Below are 19,506 nucleotides of genomic sequence, written 5' to 3'. Positions count from 1 at the left end.
TACAATCTATCAAGATCTTGCTTCTAATTCTGCCACACTTCTATTGAGAAATTTTCCTGATGTATACTCTGGATTCTAGGTACTTCTCAGTAGAGCTATAATTAGATGACATCCTAATAGTCGTAATATTTTATGTAATAAATGATAGTATTTTATGTTGAGGGATTGCTTCAAATCAGGCCTTATCAGACATTGGTGCCATATCATAATATACCTAAGATCAGTATATCTGTATACTGATATACAGTAAATAGACAAAACTACAAAGATTCACAAAATGTTTAGGGGTATGCAATACCCCTGCATCCCCCCCAGAAAAAAAGCACTGCTTATGGATGTTCAGAAATGTGTCTTTCTTGGTGACACAGCTGAATATTCTTACAGTGGAATAATCCAATCATTCAATTTCTGAATGCTTAAGTAATAATTTTGCTACTGTACCCGCCTCAAAAATCATGGTTACAGCCTGTATAGAAAAAAACAAGATTGAGCTCAGTCTGTGAGAGTTAAGTCAGTTTATTTGAAGTAGAAACCAGTTACAGCACCACTTTATTTCCCATATTGTGGCAACATGCATAACACTAATTGTATTTCCTTTTTCTCCGTAAAGGAAAGCGACTATTTTACTCCACAGGGAGAGTTTCGAGTTGATAAAGCAGGCTCTCCAACCTTGCTAAACTGTCTCATGTATAAAATGTCATATTACAGATTTGGAGAAATGCAGGTTAGTGAAATTTCGCTATCTTAAATGTCTCTTTGGGGGGGAAATGTAGGCCACTTAATCCGGAAAATCTCTAAGCAATATGCGCAATATAATTATCAATAAAAGTTAAAATCGGCAAAACTTTTAAAATTAAATACAGTGCTAGTTTTTAGAATATAGTTTAACAACTATAACCTGTGTATCCCTCAAATAATCCATAGGGTTGTGTAGTCTTCCATCAGCAGAATAAGGATTGGGATGGTCTTAGTGATTCTCCCAAACCTCTAGAGCAGATTGACAGGTGGCTATAGGTGGGAAGGGGAATAGTATCAACCTGAAGAGTGCTTCAATCGCTATTTAGTTGATGGGAGACTTACTGGATCAAATAGCCTTCTATCAAGATCCAGTGAGGGGCACCCATTAGTATAGCATTATAGTACTTTAATGCTAATATGATAAAATAGCCAAAGGGCTAAGAGGGAAAGGAAGTGGGAGTAGAGGTCAAATATGCTCTGAGCTCTTGTAACCCCAGGGTTAAAGGATCAGGTGGGTATTAACATCTGCATGGAGCTTTCATTATAAGTAACTAGGAAGAGCTGGTTAATATGAGCTTATATTACAAAGTTAAATAAAGGGCAGACAAAGGAATGTAATTCATTATCTGTTATATTTTTTATGTTAAAGTTGCCGTTTCTAATTTTTATAATGAAAATTGTAGATTTCACAGTGCATGTTTCTTCTGTGGGCTACAAGTTTGTATAATATGTATTTTAAGCTAATCTTTGAATTAATATTTTTTTAAATGCACATGCTATAGGCCACTTTGGGCTTTTCTTAGAAAAAGAAATAAGGCATATAAGTTTTTAATTTAATACATTTAAGGTAAGGGAAATGTCTGAATGGGGTAATCTGGAAGTTTAGCTTGGGTGTCAGTGGTATAACACACAACTCTGCCTTTCAATCTGATCCCAGGGAGGTGGTGTAAAATCGAAACTGGTGCTTGGGGGCTTTTTGGTATTGGATGCAGCTGAACAAACCATTAGGAGAACCAGATGACAGATGTAGATGTGTGCAACCTCTTTTGGATGAGATCAGAATCTTGTAGCAGCAGGTGCACAACTTGAGAGTTGTCTTGTGAATGTAGCTCTCATCACCAAGCACCTTTTACCAAAACCTTCCCAGAAGAAATCTGGCATCCCATTACTTACAGGCTTGATGACAGTAATGCAGAGGTTTTCAACCTTCTGGGGTCCACAGCTCCATTTTTTTCTGCGGCACTCAGGAGCCCAGTTATGTCACCCCTTGCCTGCAGAGCCAGCAGCCCCTCACTTTTTGAACACCCTCCCTCGTGGAGTGTTCCCTTGTCCTCCTCTCTTCTCCTCTCTCCTTGGGAGTCCTCCGGGCAGCCACTGCTGCCCCCCCCCTGGTCTCTGAGCTGCCCCCCTAACCCCAAAGAGAGGTGCCTCCTCACATTGCCCACAGGAGCTTAGGAAGCACCCCCAAGCCAGACCCAGAGGCACCATTTGCCTGGGGAGCTTGTAGCCAGGGCTGCTACAACAAACAGCCACGCAGGCCTTTGGGAGGCAGAGACACAAGAGGGCACCAGAGGAAGGTGGGAAGGAAAGAGGGACTGAGGCCAGTGTTGCACGCAGCACCCCAGGGTGCCACAGCACACTGGTTGAAAACCACTGCTGTAATGTGTTACTCTAACAGGGACTGCCGGAGTTCTGAAGGTAATAGGAGATAAAAGCACACAACAGTGATCCTTTACCAACTCCCACTGGTATCAGTTGATTTAAATGTTACAGTTTTATACCACAGTGTACCAATTTGAAGTTAAGGGCCCCATGGCAATATTCTGTTGTAAAACGTATGACAACTCGTATATATTTTAGAACTTGGAACACTGGGAGATATTTTTCAAAGTAGTACTTGGATTGAGTTCTGTTCACAGGATTGCATTTTATATCTTCAACCTAATGTGTGACATTAACTTTTTGTAGCTGGATTTTCGGACACCTCCAGGATTTGATCGCACACGCAATGCTGAGATTGGCAACAAGGACATTAAGTTTAAACATTTGGAAGAAGCCTTCACATCAGAGCACTGGCTTGTTAGAATATATAAAGTGAAACAGCTAGACAACAGAGAGACACTGGATCATAAGCCTAGGCTAACCAACATTTTACCAAAACAAAAGTATTTGTCAAAAAAGGTGGGTTCCCAGTGAAGTATCCCTATGGAGGTTCATAGTGTTACACAAATTTACCAACTATATGATTTAGTTCTTTCTACTAGCCAGATGCAGAGAGAGTTTGTATCAAATATCAGACCTGCCTGATGGTAACCATGGTTAACTAACACTGACAAAGCATGTGAGGGCAACTAGATTCATTGTTGTGCTAATTGGCAGGCTGTCTCAGAATCTCTTGAAAATCCCAGCAAAGTGTAACAGAGTACTATCCAAAATACGTAAGTGGTGTTTTAGTAACCATGGCAGCTCACTGAGTAAAATGTGAAAGTGTCTTTCTGAAAAGTGATACTTAGAAATTTCAGAATGACTTCTTTTTTGTGTGTAAAATAATTAAACCTGGAGCTTTTGTTGACAGCTTGAGTGTCTGGCTTACTCCTTTTGAAATTGTCTTACACAGGTTTTCATTTTTAAAGACTCATTTTTGTGTGTGTGCGCTACTCTATTGAATATAAAAGTGTTCAGGCATGGAAATAAAATCCTTTTAAACAAACTCCCCCTTTTTTACATGATTCCTTGCAAAATAAATAGAACCTTATAGACAGGCGATGTTTAACCTTTTAGGAAGGTCACTTCAAGGGCAGAGTTGTATAGAGTTAAGGGCTGACTATATAAACTATTGACATTGTTGGATATCGGAAAAGCATTCAAAGAGTAAATTAATTAATAACTTGATACTTGAGTAGCAAGGACATATTCACACATACCCATGTGAGCCACCAAAGGTGTTTTCTGGCTTCTACTTCTATGCACAAATGTTTTCTGCTATACAGTATTTACTTCCCACTTGTCTTTGGAGATCTCCCAGTTTCGTGCTCCTGGCTTCCTGCATGTACCTATTATGCAGGTGTACAGAAGCATCTGCCCAGAAGAGGTAGGCTGTGCACATTATTACACCAGGGGTTGGCAACGTTTTTTGAGGCCGGTCCAGTCCACTCCCCGGCAGACCTCTCAGTGCATGCCCGCTCAAGCTATTTCCAGCGCACTTCCAGGATGGATGAGCGCCCATGTGCATGCACACACACTATTTCCAGCACTCTTCCGACCTGGAAGTCGGTCCCCACAGCGAGAAAAAAAATGGCACCGCAGGAGGAAAAAGCATGGAATCTCCACGCCAACCCACAAAACGGCCATGGGCCAGAACTGGCTCATGGGCCTTAGGATGCCGACCTCTGCCTTACACCCTTAGAAATCATCATATATACATACATAACACAAATCATATGGTAGTGACATGAACACAATTAGCAATAGTTGCAAGGTTGGAATAGCAGTGCATTATCATACTATGTGAGTTGTGTTTTTTTTCTGGCATTGGAGTCATACATGTTTTGGAATGAGGTACTGAGAATTTTCAGATTCAGTGTTGCAGATATTAGTTGCACTTGCTGTACGTTGACATGTACCTTTGCAGCAAAAAATCTTGTCCTCATTTTTGGAAGTCTTAAAATGAGCAAATCACCTTTCTAGTTTTGGAGATACGAGTGTGGATGAGTCAAGGATGTAGGGCTTAAAATAAGCGACAGCGGTATGCAACTGCAAGTCTTTATATTAGTTTTTGCTTCCAGGAAAAAGGTCAGTTCAAAATTTCCCCTTCCCTTTGAGAGTGTAAGGTAAAGTTGCTTTTAGAATTAAATTGTATTGTACCCTGCATATAATGGCCTTATAGTCTAACTTTTTGATGGAGTGCCAGAATAGTTGTGTCCCAGTGATAAAGGAAATGACAGCCATATTATTGTCAGTATATCAGACCCCAGGAAAAGTCTGTTGCCTGTCTTGCCTGCCATGTGGCAAGCAAACCTTGCTTTAACATATAATTATCACGTCACTGTGATGGCTCCCACTAGCTCAACTATTTTGTAGAATCCAACCCAAGGTTAAAATTGCTTAAAATATTTCTGGGAGGCACAATTGTAGAAGGAAAAATGGATGCTGTGTTTGTCTACCTTTTATTTAAAAAATACGCTTAACACGAAGTACTAAACAGAAACCTACGTTAAGGGGTGTCGACTAAATGTACATAGAAAATAAATTTATGAAGCCAGATTGTTATTTGTTATTTATTAAATTTAGATACTGCCCTATCTCAGGGCAAGTTCTCAAGATTCCCAGTTTCTTTAAAAGATTAAAGTTCAGTTTCTGAAAAGGTATTGAGTGTTAAAGGTTATTGTGAAACCAGCAAAATGTCAAAAATATGGAGAAGAGCGTTCTGTAGCCCTTATGAAAATTTACTGCAAATCATCTACAACTGAGTTTTACCTGATTTAGGCAATAATCTTAAACACACTTACTGGGGGGTAAGTTCCACCGGTTCCACTGAGTACAGTGGGACTTGTCTCTGAGAAAACATGCATAGGGTGGGGCTGTTAAAAATGTCAGATTCTTAGGCCTGCCAGTCTCCTAGCCCTGACCCCAAATGCAATATTTAAATATTCTAGAGCAATGCAGAACTTGATGTAGTCACTAGAGCATTGTAAGAAACTAATACACTATTCTGTTTTTCTTTTTAGACTGCCAAAAGGAAGCGTGGCTACATTAAGAATAAACTAATTTTAAAGAAAGGCAAGAGACCCAACAGGAAGACAGTTTAAATACACTGTACTGATTGCTAATATTGAAGCAGTTGTCCTTGAGATAACCAGTCTTTGCCTTTAGCTCAAGTCATGTTTCACAGCAACATGAGGGTACAGAACCATCATTGGTCCAGATTATTGTACAAAACTTTCAGGCAATGTCTGACTTTAAAATTTTTGGCTTATTGAGAACAGCTGTTTTAGATTTGTATCGTGGAGCAAGACTGAGCTGCTGTCCAGGTCTAGCAGCAGATTTTTTTTGATTTTTTTAATTTTACTGGTACATATTATCCTTCCAATCGATTGAATTTGGACTGATTGCACCAAAGAGCCCTTTAATTTGGTCCTTGGCACATGCATACTTGTCGAGATTTTTTTTAAGTAGTTGAGCTGAACAGCAATATCTTACTGGAATGGTGAAATGTATGAATTGACTAGCCTTGGTCTGACACTTTCAGGAGTGTGGATATTTTTATATTCAGCTACTAGGACTCCTTTAAAGGTATTTATTTTACAAGACTTCATGAAATGTACTCTCCTCTTGCTGTATGTTGTGTGCTGGACTGTAAACCAAGCTGCAGTTTCACTAATCACCGGACAGATTATATAATTGGATTATGCAACTTGTTTTGAGAAGAGGTCTTGCTGCCCATATGCAGGTGTATTCTTGGACTATATAGGGCAAATCTTGTAGGTAGATACAAGGGCTAAATTTGTATCTTAAATCAGACACGACAGTAATGAATGCTACTGAGCACCCTAGCACCTGGTGTTCTCAGATTTTGCTTGTTTAGCTTCATATTTTCATTAAACCATAATTTGGCCTGTTAGGAGATGTTTTTTGACAAGTATCCAAAGTCTTTCTGTGGCTACTGAAAGGCAGATGGTTTATAAACCTGCCTCCATTTTCACGGGGTTGTGGAAATGACTGGCTTTTCTCCATATTTTTATTTAGTGCTTCAGTTGATGGGAAACTTTTTGCTTGACTATGTGCTTTGTCTTTTCTATTTTATTAAAAAGACAATTATCAAGTGCACTAAATTATGGAGACTGAACACGTTCACTTTTCAACTATAGGAAACCTTACAGACTTGAACATCCTTTAGTTATTTTAATAAAGTTAAATGTGTTTGGGGGCATGGCTCACCTGACAGCCACAGGACATAATTTCAATATAGTAAACAGCTTATACCAGATGTATTGGTGTAAAGCAGAATAGTATGTACCTTCCAAACAAAACAAAAAATTATCTATTGCTCAGTGAGAATGTTACTGCTGACTTTTCTTCTCAGATGTATAATTTTTATTTGTAAATTCATTTTTGAGTAAAGAGGTTATTAAATCAATAATGCAGTGGCAACATTTTCACAAAATAACAATCTGGATTTCTGACCCTTTGTCATTGAGATTATATTACTTTGTTGCTTTCAAGCTCAATGCAGACCCGTTGTTGACTATAGGGAAAAATAAAGTTAAATCAAGTTTTGTGTTAAGTGGTTGGCTGTTGTTCCTTTTTTTATTATCTTACATTAAGCTTTGCCAATTCTGCTTATGGACTTGCTTACAAATTCTCTTGCGATGATCTACCCTTTGCCCAGTCACTGAGGGAATAGTGTTCCATCCAGTTGCTGTCTTTCTGCTGACAGAAGGATCAGCAAAGCTTTCTAGTATGCAACGTGGATCAAGGCAATCTTGAGCTATTCCCAACCCTCACAAAAATTAGCTCTGGTTGAAGTTGGCGGTGGAAGGCCTGCAGGCGATAAGGGGATTTGCCAAACATTGCCTCAAAATCATGTACCAGTCAAAGAGCTTTCTATCAGCAGAGGGCCACTATTGGAGACAACCCTTCATGTTCCACAATATAACTTAAGCTGGGTTTGGAAAAGAGATGTTTAAACCATTTGCAAGTAATAAATAAGCTTTATGCTTGCAGGCTTAATCCTTAACACTGATCTAGTACATCTCATATTTATGGTACGTTAAATTTGGACTGATACCTCTGGTTTACACTGGCTTCCTTATGGGTTCTTGTACCCAGTACATTTAAATTCTGAGTTTCGATTCTAGTAGGAAATTGGTTACTTCTTTAGTACAAGACTCCAATCCAACCGTGATACCAAGTGTAGATCTGTCCTAAAATCCAGACTGTTGTTACTTGGAACAATTCATTTTTCTATAGTGGTCTTAAGGGTGGTTGTTTTTGCAGGATACGGCTGCAAAACAACAGCTTTCATACTCCTCTCCATTTTTTGATAGTGCTGCTCTTACCTCTCAGGTCATGGAATCCATCTAGGATCTTAAAGGCCTCCATATCCTTTGTGCAGTTGTGTTGCTGCACCTACTGCATTTGAGCTAAACTCTGATCAAGAAAAGCAGGAGACACAAAATGCTCTCACATGGAAGGCTCAAATCTTGACCGGAAACAACACTTTTGAGAAGCATTTCTGGGCCTCCTAGCCATGTTTGCAACAAGCAGCAACATGTACAAAAACCATCCAGACTGTTACTGAACTCACTCTCCCGTCAGCCCTTATGTAGTCACAACAGCATCCTCCATCCACAAGTGGGGGGGGGGGGAGCCTCAAGGTCTCATACTTATAAACAGCCTGGTGAAGATTCCTCTGCACAATCAATGATCATGGAACACTGAGCATTGGGGCAGGGTCAAATGAGTATCCTGACGAAGGATGCCACTGGTTAAGTACCCTGAACACAAACCTGCCATACTGAAAAACTTTACTGCAAGCCCTCCTTAAGAATATGCAGAGTGCCTTTCCTTTCCTTTCCTCTTCAATTGCCAATTTCTGCTGTGGCTTTTATATATTGTTATAACCTGTCCTCAAAATAGCCAAGTAAATCCTCTTTCCTCTATCTATAATAGCCATCAATTTTGAAATATTTCCTTCCTATACCTCTGGAGTAACACTTTGCCTGAGAAAAACAGACAAACATGCACACATTCTTCCCTAACATGGCCTTGAACATTGCTGTCTGACATCTGGCCCCAATAATAAACAACTCGGCTTCACTAGTGCTGCATGCAGAGGGTGAAAATGAAACCCCTAGATTATTATTTTTTAATAAATATATAATATACATCCCCCCACACTGCCAATCTCCCATTGTCACCCACCACTCACATTTCGCCAAATTTAATCCTCAATTTTACATACAGTCAGCTCAATAAACAATCCCTCTTATTCTCTGTCTGAAAGTCTCAGAAGCCTTCAATATGGTATACACTGTGGTCGATACTGTCCCTTTCACTCTTCTTATTTCCAACTTCAAGCTTGAAGGGGGTAGGCTGATTTAATCTCAACAAATCCGTATTTCCTCTCCATCCTGCCCCCTAAACTAATAAATTTTTCTGCAGTCCATCCTGCCGGTCCTCAGTTCCATTACATCCAACTCCACAGTTTATTCTCTTCCGAGTGCGTAACAGACAGTCAATCCAGTTATTAACAATATTTTTCTATTTTTATTTCACAATACAAAGTTCCAAGGGGTGGTTCAAAATCCCTCAAGGTTGTTACTCTCCATCCGCTTTCAGGCAAAGTCCTTAGTTCTAAAATAAATCCATCGTAAAGAGGTATTTTTAAAGTCCTCTCTTCCCCAAAACTTAACATTCCATTGCTTATGGGGAAGGTAGATAACACAGATCCCAAAGAAAAAACACAACTTAAAATACTGCTTCCCGTCCCCTCCACTGCTCAAGCAAAGCAGAAATTAGCATCTTTCATTCTTTGCAAAACTTTCCACCTTGCCTTTTCATCCAGGAGACAAGGATTTCCACCCCCGCTCATAGGCAGAAAAAGGCATTAACGGATGACCACGCATAGTGCTCTTTCAATACCCTTGAAAGTTCAGGGGAGCCATGCCCCTAACCCCACCTCCATTAATCTCTGGTTGGGACCCCACCCGGGCACCGGAGTGCCCAAGGTGGCAGCTTGCTGGGTTCGCTGCAAAACAAGAAGTCCAGTAGCCACATCCTCCTGCTACTCAGCTTTGATTTGCTCACCTTAAGGCCCTGGCAGGCTATAGCACCCCATAATACAATCAATGAAGAGACCAGCAAGGAAATGGAGGAAAATACGATGCCAGTGGAGAGCATTTTCCATCTCTTTCGAGGCAAGTAGCAATTCTGGTTTTGACAAAAGCATTCGTGAGACTGACACTGAGATCCAAGAAGAAATCCTAATTATGCTTATGTGAAGTTAACCAAAATGCCCTTTAGACTGGAAAAGCGAGAAACCAAGTATGTCCGGCCTTACTTGCTTCCTTACCTTATAATCCAAGGTGAACAGTCCCGCAACATTGTTCATAAACTGAATCAGAACTGAATGGCAAGGTCCATCTTTTCAGAGCTCAGATCCACCTTTAGCCTCGTTCATATAGTGGTACATGCTGCTGGCCGGACCCATCTTGGGTCTGGTCTTGACCCATGACCAATGTTTAACTTCTAAGAAAAGCACAACTTGCCTATTCATTATACACAAGTCTCCCAATTCTTGTTAATGCAATGCCTGCAGGAGTGAGTGGATGTTTTAGCAATTAATACTAGCTACATGCTGGCTCCATTGTGAATACTGGCTTCCAACCCACACGGTTATGTACGAGCTGAACAGACAGCGCATCAGAATCAATAAATTCAAATAAAATTTATTGAGTGTTTCGTTTGTGAGCTCAGTTCACAAAATTATGAAAGGAAGGCTAATCAGAAGTGACTGCCAGAGAATTGGATCTTAAACAAATAAGTATAAATTCGTTTACGAACAGTTGTGTTTAAGAAAAAATTTGCATAGGTCCTACAGCTGTGCACAAAGGTTAACTGCAAGAACATCAAAATTTACATTACCATTCAAAGTGTACAGCATCTACACTGAAAAGAATCCTTCAGTTGCAGGTGCAAGACAAACATGAAATAACTTACAAATAAGGCATGTTGCTTCTTCATATTCCAAAATAATCTGTCATAATTGTGAAATACAAGGAGCGGTACATAAAGTTGGAACGCAAGGGGAAAGTCACCTGGATTCCTGTTTGGAATCTCTTGTTGATTAACTTTATCCAAATACGAGCCTGCACCTCTTCGTGTTGGGAAATAAAATTCTGGCTGATTTCAGTAGAGGAAGCAGGTGCTTAACCGACATGAGGAAAGAAAGGTATTTACTAGAACGTTGAACAGTGTTTTTTAAAACCATGCGGTGCTAAGTAGAAAAGACTCTGTAACACACCAGAAATTGTAAAGTGTTCATTCAAATGTAGCTTTATCCTGCAGTACTGGTAACCATTTTCAAATCAGAAAAGGAAAATACAACCTAGACATTCAAATTAACATTAATAATGTAATCTGAGGATGTAACAATTTCTTTGGCGAATGAGCGAAATACTGAGAGGTGATAATTTCGGATTTCAGGTGACACTGAGAGCATTTGTTTACTACTTGTGGTTTACCAGAGTCTTAAAAGGCTAACCTCTTTAAAACAAGAGTTTATACAAGCCGTGCAAATCAGGTTCTGCTGCAACTAGAGACCACTCAGGCTTAGAATTTGAAAACAGGAAATCAGTATCTATAAAACGTTCCTTTTAAAACAAGATTTCTATTACACTGAGGATGTACATTCCCTCCCTTTAAAATATGGTTTAAACACATTTAAGAAAAATTTGCTTTTATAAATACAATGGCTTTCATATGCTGATACAAGTATACAACAAATAGGGACAAAGGTAGAGCTTGATTCATAGGTATTCAGGTAAAATGTTTGATGCTCTTCAAAGGCAAGAGCTAAAAGCAAGGATAATGCAAAGTTGTAATACATTCCTTTATATATAGATATATGTGTATAGTTTGGACTGCCACCTTACATTTCTGCTGAGAAAGTTATTAAAAAGCTAACTAATGTATCTTTCCTTTTTTAATATACAATCTGTGAGTAGTGAATCAGAGCAGACAAGGCACAAAAATAATACAAAGAAAAAAAATCAGCATTCCTAATACGTAGAATGATTTAGGGAGACTGTAAAGATGACTACGCAGAGAACCTTCTACACTGATCCATTATTTTAAATCAAGCCTATTTAACCATTAGGATATACGAGCAATTGTGCAGCTACAACTGAAGCACAACCAGAATTCCTTCCTCTAACGATCTCACGGTAAACTCACACGACCCTTTCCCTACTCTGAAATGGATTTTGCAATTCCTTCCCAACAGGTTTTCTTCATGCATTCCGATCGCATCTATGAATGGTTCAAATGTATGTACAAAAAAGGGAGAGAGAGAGAGATTGGCTGCTGGCTCTAACAGAGCAATTACCTATTGAACCATTCAGAGGGATACATATGCACCCTCATCACCTCAACATGGCTATGCTTAGTCAAGCATCTGTAACCTGTGTCCAAAGGGCTGATGTGCAGACAATTCTACTGCCCAGTGCTTCTTGGGTTATTCCAAATGCCATCAAACAGGAAATGAGAAATTAGGGGCCGGGGGCTGGGCTGGGTTTTTACTCCCCTGTTCTACCTTCTCAGCAGCTGATAAACGGTATTCTGAACAACCAGTTTGGACCATAAATTTCCTACAAAAAAACCAAAAATCTTAATAGTAGACAAGATAGTACTCTGACAACCTCTGGTGTCACTTAACACTTTAGGGCATCTCTCTTACACTACAAAAACTATGGTGCAGAATTCCCCCTCCCCCTTTCTAAAGCCCTTAACTTATGCCAAGTAGTATAGTCTCAGCATCTAAATTAAATCTCTATTGTAGAGCTGATATTTTCTTCAGGGGCTACACATACGCTCCCCCTATATGGACAAGTATCAAAGCAATTAGTATCGCAAAAGAATGGTATACAGAAACGAGGCGAATCTGCTTACAACTTGAAGGAACAATTAATAGTCTCTAAAGCAGGCTTCTTCAAGCTCGGCCCTCCAGATGTTTTGAGACTACTACTCCCATCCTCCCTGACCACTGGTCCTGCTAGCTAGGGATCATGGGAGTTGTAGGCCAGAAACATCTGGAGGGCCAAGGTGAAGGAAGCCTGCTCTATAAAGCATGGTATAACAGAAGTCTCTGCTGCATCATCTGGTAAGTGACTCACCAAAGGGAATCTGGGTCTTCAAAAGAATGACAATGGGTGCGCATAGCATACAGTGGAAAAGATGAGGGCAACAGATGAACAAGGCTGCTTAGGTACTCCTGTCTTCCTACAAGATGTCGAGAGATGAGTGCTTGAGAGTGAATCACCAAGACAGAAGCATTCCATTGTATGGATGCACAAAGGAAATTTTCTTGTGTCAGACAAAGTGAGTTGTTCAAGCCACAGGCTTGACCATGAAACTGCTGTCAGTGTCAAGTGGCCTTAAGTGCAAAACCTTTTTTATTCTTCTTCTTTCTTTTTTTTGGCAATGTGAAAAATTGAAAATCTCAGCTAATAATAATACTAAAAGTGTCAATTACCAATACGAAGGCTGATCCTGCAAGCAGTGTGATGGACGTTGTGACTTGAGTGCAAAAGAACTGAGTTTTACTCATTGTCCGTGTATTTGGGGGGGTTCTATAATAGACGTCTATATATCAATACACTGTAAGTGCATATATCTAATATGAACAGGAAATTGCTCTTCAATAAACTTGAGCTTTTAGCTGTTTTGAACTGCATAATTCACAGTATGCAGCTTTTATAGCAAGACTAGATCACACCTGAAATTTAAAAAGTGCATCTTTTAATGCCTTAGAAAATGGGCTCCTTCTGAGTCCAGGTGAGTTGATTATCAATGAGTCTTCCAGAGGGGATCAAAGTATATCCACCCTTCACCCTGTAAAGAATCACAGAAATTGCAAAGTCAGTCTCACTTTACTGCTGTACAACAAATTTTCAAAAAGTTAAATACTCTGCAAAGTCCAGCATAGCTTCTGCAAAGCTTGCATGTACTGAGTGAGTCGTGATCCCAAAGTCACAATCAATCTGGCAAGAAGAGCATCATCCACACAGAAAACATTTCCTTTGATAGCCTCTCTGCAATACAGCTCCACTCCTGAGGAAGCAAGCCACTTCTCAGACCAAGAGAGCTTGCCTCTGTGAAGCTGGATCTACGACAGAGAAAGATTTAAAGAAATATTCCCCTGTGGATAAGGTGCACTTACAAACTTGTAACTGCTGCTTAATACAGCAGTCTGCCTTGTTTTATCTCAGTGGCAGGGCAATTTTCCTACTGGGGTGTCTCTAACAGGGAATATGTTCACCAGAGAATGTTATCTCGGCTCCTCTTGTTTTCTGTCTGCAAGGCTAATTGCACCTCGTGGCCACAACTACTCATTTATTAACCTTACTTTAAGCCAGGGATGGAGGAAAGTAGACCTTCAGGTGTTGGGTTAAAAAACTCCCTACATCCCTGAGCAGGCTGGCTGGGGATTGGAGTTCAAAAACATCTGCAGGGGCGCAGATTCCTACCCCCGCCCTAAACGTTCTGTCTGAACGAAAAGATAATAGACAATCTGTTTGGCTTCCAGAAAAATGGTTTGCAATAAAACCCTCTTCTTATTGAGGGACAACAGTAATCCTGTTTCTAGATATTAGCTCTTCCACAAACCACAGAAAAATATCAAACTGAGGGGGAGATCAATGAAAGGAAAAGGAAAAAGAGAACGAAAGATGCACACATTTGGCCCTGAGCTTATTGCTTTAAGCTTGTAGTGGCTCATGACATTTCATAGAGTTTTGCAGAACTCCATAAAAGTCTCCCTATAAATAACTGAATAAAATATTTATTGTGGTAAAAGGCATCTAATAGGTTCCATCTCACCCATTCTATTCATCTCCCGGCTTCCTGCATTTAATAAGAATTAATGGTTACTAAGATTAAGCAGAATAGCCTGAAAAGTAACTTTAAATGGCATCCAAAAATAGTTTGTCAAAATTTGTTCCAGTGTTGCTAAATGGGGCATTTGTCTTTCCTCCATCTTTATCTATATTGCGTGAGTCAACATCAGAGCACTTTCCAACAAGGCATGTTCTATGGCTAAGACAAATCTTAAAAATCAAAGGCCCTCGTGATCCTAACAATGCTGGCAGTGTTCAGATATCACGCTGAAGGATATCTTCCTTTAGTGAAGGAAGCTAACTGCCTCCAGGGCTTGAATGCTCTCCTCCTCTCCTTCCACACGCAGCCAGAGATTTGATGGAATTCAGAAGCAGTTACTCCCTATTTTAGTAAATATCATACGCGCTTAATGTTAGCCATGGTTAGGTCCAGCAAGCCATGGTTTCAAACCATGGTTTCTGAAGTAGGCTTGCTTAAACTAGCCAAAGTTAATGATAATCTCAGTTCCAGGTACAGGCAACACAGCAATCTGTGGTTACCAAAAGGCATGAAGTCCTCTTTGAGGAGAGGACAAGAGAGGAGGGGAAGGAGACGCATGAGCACACAGGAGGATGCAAGGCTCATTCACGTCTTGCTAACCCTAGTTGAGCATGATGTCTGAACACAGTCGTTTAATGCATTGCCATGGTAAAAGGAAAAATAAAAAGCTGCCTGCCACTTAAGTAGCAGTCTCATTACCTCTTTGATGAAATATTTTGGTTTCCAGACCGTATTGCTAATTGCTCGCTGCCGCTCCTCTACTCGCTGCCTCTCCTCAAGAAGCTGTTTGTGGTCTGTTGCTGCGCTGATGTTGCCTTCTCTCAGGGCGTTCGTAACATGTTGCCAAAGATGCCTGTCGAGTAGATCAGAGCAGGACATAAAGGGAATTGGAGAGAATGAAGAAAATTGCCAGTCCGCTTTTTGGAATGGAAAGGAAACTCCTAGCCAACAGGTGGAAAACAATCGAAGCCTAGCAGGAGGGAATAGCATGCAACTCTAGAATCTTCACACAGCGAGTCCCTGGGAAATGCTGCCGCGGCCATGGGAACACAGGGGCCGCTCGAGGGTTTAGTCAGGTCCTGGAGCCGGGATCGCAGCCCGCCACCAGCTGCTCACCCACCTCGCCGCCCCTCTCCCGGCAGAGACCCGAAGGCCAGTGGCGCGGGATGGGAGAAGGGGACTGCTCACCGCTTCTCTGAGGGAACCGCGTCAGATGCCGCGCCTGCCCTGAGCCGTGGGTCCACACTGACCGGGGAGCGCGGTTGGGTCATCTGCGGTTCTCCAGAGGGTCCTGAAAACCCTGTCGCCAGTGTGAAGATTCTAGAGAGCCAGTGTGGTGTAGTGGTTAAGGGCGGTAGTGGTTAAGGGCTTGTAATCTGGTGAACCGGGTTCGCGTCTCCGCTCCTCCACATGCAGCTGCTGGGTGACCCTGGGCTAGTGCCACTTCTTTGAAGTCTCTCAGCCCCACTCACCTCACAGAGTGTTTGTTGTGGGGGAGGAAGGGAAAGGAGAATGTTAGCCGCTCTGAGACTCCTTCGGATAGTGATAAAGCGGGGTATCAAATCCAAACTCCTCCTCTTCTTCTTCTTGTTTTTACTTTAATAATTTTTATTAAAGATTTTCTTGGGTTACAAAAGTACATGCCTTGTCTCTTTTTCGGGTGGTACAGTCTTTCTTACAGATCAGTTAAATTTGTTATGAGACATTAGTGTTGAGTCAGGGAAGAGGAGGGGGGAGAGGAGGGGTGGTGGTGAAACCTATATTCTTTTTTATAGTGTACGTGTGGGGTTTTGTGTCAGTGTCAACCGAATAGGTTCTCTTTCTATTCACCTGTTACATTTCCTTGGTCATGAGAGGGTTTGGGGGCGCAGGATGTGGTCAGTTGTCTGCGGTTGGCTGGGTTTGTTTACATTTGTGGGGGGGGAGGGGCTTGTTGGGTCAAGAAAGCCAGATTGATTCATATGCTGACAGTGGGTTCTTGTCGTTGTCTTGTTAGGCCGTGCATGTGATAAAGGGGAGCCATACTTGGGGGGAAGGCGTCCTCTTCTATTTGTCCCCGTGTCCGTTTGTTGGTTAGCTTTTCTAGTTTCCCATACAATTTGGTACCAGTGGCCCATGTTCACTCCTGTCAGGTTTCGCCAGTGTCTGGCTACAAGGCTTCTGGCCACTGAGAGTAGGTGGGTTATAAACTCTGTATAATGTAAATGGCCATTATGATCTTGGAAAGATGTTCAGTAGGGCCAGTTCTGGGGTTAGTTCTAATACCTGTTTAGCTAATCTCTTGCACATTTTGTTAATCTTGTTTGCGTATCTCTTGTTGGACTGCTGTCCAGAAGGGTTGGATTTGGGGGCATGTGGAGGAATGTGCCTGAGAAGGCGCAATCTCTACAACATTTTGGTTAGGTTCCTGGGCGTATCAGCACCAGCTTCCGTGGTGTTAAATACAGTCGTACCTTGGATACTGAACGGCTTAGTTGCCCAACCTTTTGGCTCCCGAACGATAACCGTAAGCGAGTGTTCCAGTTTTCAAACTTTTTTTGGAAGCCGAACGTACAACAGGGCTTCTGCAGCTTCCGATTGGCTGCAGGAGCTTCCTGCAGCCAATCGGAAGTTGCACTTTGGTTTCCAAACATTTTAAGTCGAACAGACTTCTGGAACGGATTCTGTCCGACTTCCAAGGTACGACTGTATACCACCTGTAGGTGAGCTTCAACTCTAGAATCCTCTTCTGAGAGAAATTCACCTAAGCCCAACAGTCCAGATTACTGCTGTGACGATCCCCCATTTCCCCTGGGCTACCCATCATTCTCCATCAGTTAGTGAGAAAAGGAATTGTATCTGAAAATTAGTGCAGGGCGGCAACATTTGGGAACAAAATCTCTGCGAAATTTTCATGGGTGGAGTGTGCGAATGTCATTGAGCTTACCTATAACTCTGTTTTGTCTGCACTGACGTGGCAGCAACTCTCAAGATTTTCAGACAGGGAGTTTCTTCCAACCCTACCTGAAGATCCCGGGAACTGAATTTGGGACCATGGCATACAAGAGAGATGCTCCACCACTGAGCTATGATGGCTCTTCCCTAAACTACAGCCCTTCTCCCAATGATATCATACTACGTGACTTTTCTTCTTGCTTGTTCTGGGCCCTCAGTATTAGAGGGATAAACATTCAACAAACAAAAATAACATCTACAGGAAAGCAGCTTCCAAGAGCCTAATTGCGCAGCAGCAATTAGCACAGTGGGTGGAAGAATCCCCGTGCAGGCAGAATGTCAGCATGCTGATTCAGCATACAAGTCATGGGGGGGGGGGGGGACGAAAACTTGGAAACATCCTTAGGGAAGCAAGATGTTGCTCTTTCCACACTGCTGTACAAACAGGGACAAGTGCTTCAATATATTCTTTCTTTTCCTGCTTCTCTTAAGCACAACTAGTCATGATGGTTTTGCAAAAGCGTCCTCACCTTGATTCAAATGGACCTTGTTTTGCTATCGGTCTGATCTTCTTGCGAATGATGGGTAGCTTGGTGGTGTCGATTATTTTGGTTTCTCCGTTGCTGTACGTAAACTCCAGCGTGCCGTTCCACTCCCCTTGTGCTTTACACACTATGGTGTTGGTGGGGTTATGCTTCACCTCAGCTGTAACCCTACATCAAAACGATAAAATATGGAGATTAAGACACAGGTGAAAGGAAATCACTTGCATGCACAGCAAATATTTCCACTGGACTCAAACTCAGAAAAGGAGGCCAAGAATAATCATTTTGTTTTTTAGAAAAACAGCAAGAAGAACAATTCAGATACATTTCTGAGCTGGAGAGCACTCAAGAAGCTACATTCATTATGTATTGACCACATTCTCATAAACTTGATGTCTCCATTACAAACAAAATACCAGGGACCATTGCTCTATGCAGATGTATTGCCAATTTTGCGGCTCCTAGCTTAGTCTGGATATTTTTTTGTTTTAAAAGAGGGGACACACAAAAGAACTATCCTGTTCTTGCACAGTGTCCTTTCTTTTTATCTGAATTACTTCCCTGTGGTTGGTGCTTCACATTTCACACAGCACCCAGAGTTAGAATATGGTGGTTAGGACTGGGCAATATATCAATACATCGCCAAAAACCAATTTGAAGTCCATATCGTGATACCGGTCTCACAATTTTCAACCTGGTAATATATTGTAAATCATGATGTATGTGTGTGCACATGCGCTATGCAAAAATCACAATGCAGGAAAAACTGTGCAGCCAGCCAACGCTCTCCCCCCTTATTTCAAACATTGTGATATTGCGATATGTTGCAATATTTACTTGGTGATTATATCACGATGCTGGAAAAACCAGGTATAACCCAGCCCTTCTGTTCACCTCTACACAGTTCCACATCCTTATTTCAGACACTGTGATATATCGGTATATCACGATGTTTAGCTAGTGATAGATCGCGATGTTGAAAACCAGGTATCTCCCAGTCCTGATGGTGATATGGATTCAAGACCCTGTGCAGTTTCAGTCCTGAGTGCTTGGGAGTCTCCTTCAGTTCCCAAAAGCTGCAGGAAATGGAACAGCCTCAAATACGAGCACATGTTGTTGTTCTTCTTATGAAAGCATACAGGACATTGCTTGCAAAGCACATTTCTAAAGTAGTATAAAATCACTAGCAACTGCAGCATTATAAACAGTAAGCAGTTTGGCAGTTAATATTGCTTGTCTTAGTATTTTTTATTTTTACAGAGCAATCTTTAAAAGAGAAAAATAAAAGTATGTGAAATAACAGTTTCAGTACCTGTGTACTTTTCCCCCATAGAAAGGCTTGGTGTGGAATGTGACTGTAGCCGAATAGCCACTCTTGGCACAGAGAATGCTCACTTTACCTCCCAGCTCCACCCAAGGAACAGTAAGAATGGAGCGAGCATAGGCACAAGGCAGCGTGAACACATATTCCTCCCCATGTTCCAGCAGATAAAGAATACCTATGGATGGGGGCAGAAATGGGGGGCAGGGATGGAGAGAAATACTTTTCAGCACTGAGAATTTGACAATATTCTTTCCAGAAGGATGGTCACTGTTTACCTGGTACTGAAAAGAAGCAACATAGTTTATAGTA

At 41.3% G+C, this 19,506-nt stretch overlaps 2 protein-coding genes across 6 annotated transcripts in view; one reads left to right on the top strand and one right to left on the bottom strand.

The window, feature by feature from the left end:
* STT3B (STT3 oligosaccharyltransferase complex catalytic subunit B) overlaps positions 1-7,021 on the top strand; it is a 42,423-nt gene extending 35,402 nt beyond the window's left edge. The window contains exons 14-16 of the mRNA XM_081883225.1: positions 611-724; positions 2,707-2,919; positions 5,466-7,021. Of these exons, the coding sequence (XP_081739351.1) occupies positions 611-724; positions 2,707-2,919; positions 5,466-5,546 (408 nt within the window). The 3' untranslated portion in view covers positions 5,547-7,021. The remainder of the gene's footprint in view (positions 1-610; positions 725-2,706; positions 2,920-5,465) is intronic.
* Positions 7,022-13,240: 6,219 nt separating this feature from the next.
* Positions 13,241-19,506, bottom strand: part of OSBPL10 (oxysterol binding protein like 10) — an 82,757-nt gene continuing 76,491 nt past the window's right edge. For 4 of the 5 annotated variants that reach the window (XM_081883226.1, XM_081883227.1, XM_081883228.1 and 1 more), the window contains 4 exons: positions 19,186-19,372; positions 17,859-18,041; positions 15,094-15,247; positions 13,241-13,350 (listed from right to left, as the gene is read on the bottom strand). In XM_081883226.1, coding sequence (XP_081739352.1) covers positions 13,306-13,350; positions 15,094-15,247; positions 17,859-18,041; positions 19,186-19,372 — 569 coding nt within the window. In that variant the 3' untranslated portion in view covers positions 13,241-13,305. Of the gene's footprint in view, positions 13,351-15,093; positions 15,248-17,858; positions 18,042-19,185; positions 19,373-19,506 lie in introns of those variants that run through there. The other variant, XM_081883230.1, reaches the window with a different exon arrangement.

The sequence above is a fragment of the Podarcis melisellensis genome, assembly GCF_964234715.1.
Source record: "Podarcis melisellensis genome assembly, chromosome: 12".
Taxonomy (NCBI): Eukaryota; Metazoa; Chordata; class Lepidosauria; order Squamata; family Lacertidae; genus Podarcis; species Podarcis melisellensis.
This window is presented reverse-complemented; position numbering and strand designations above follow the sequence as displayed.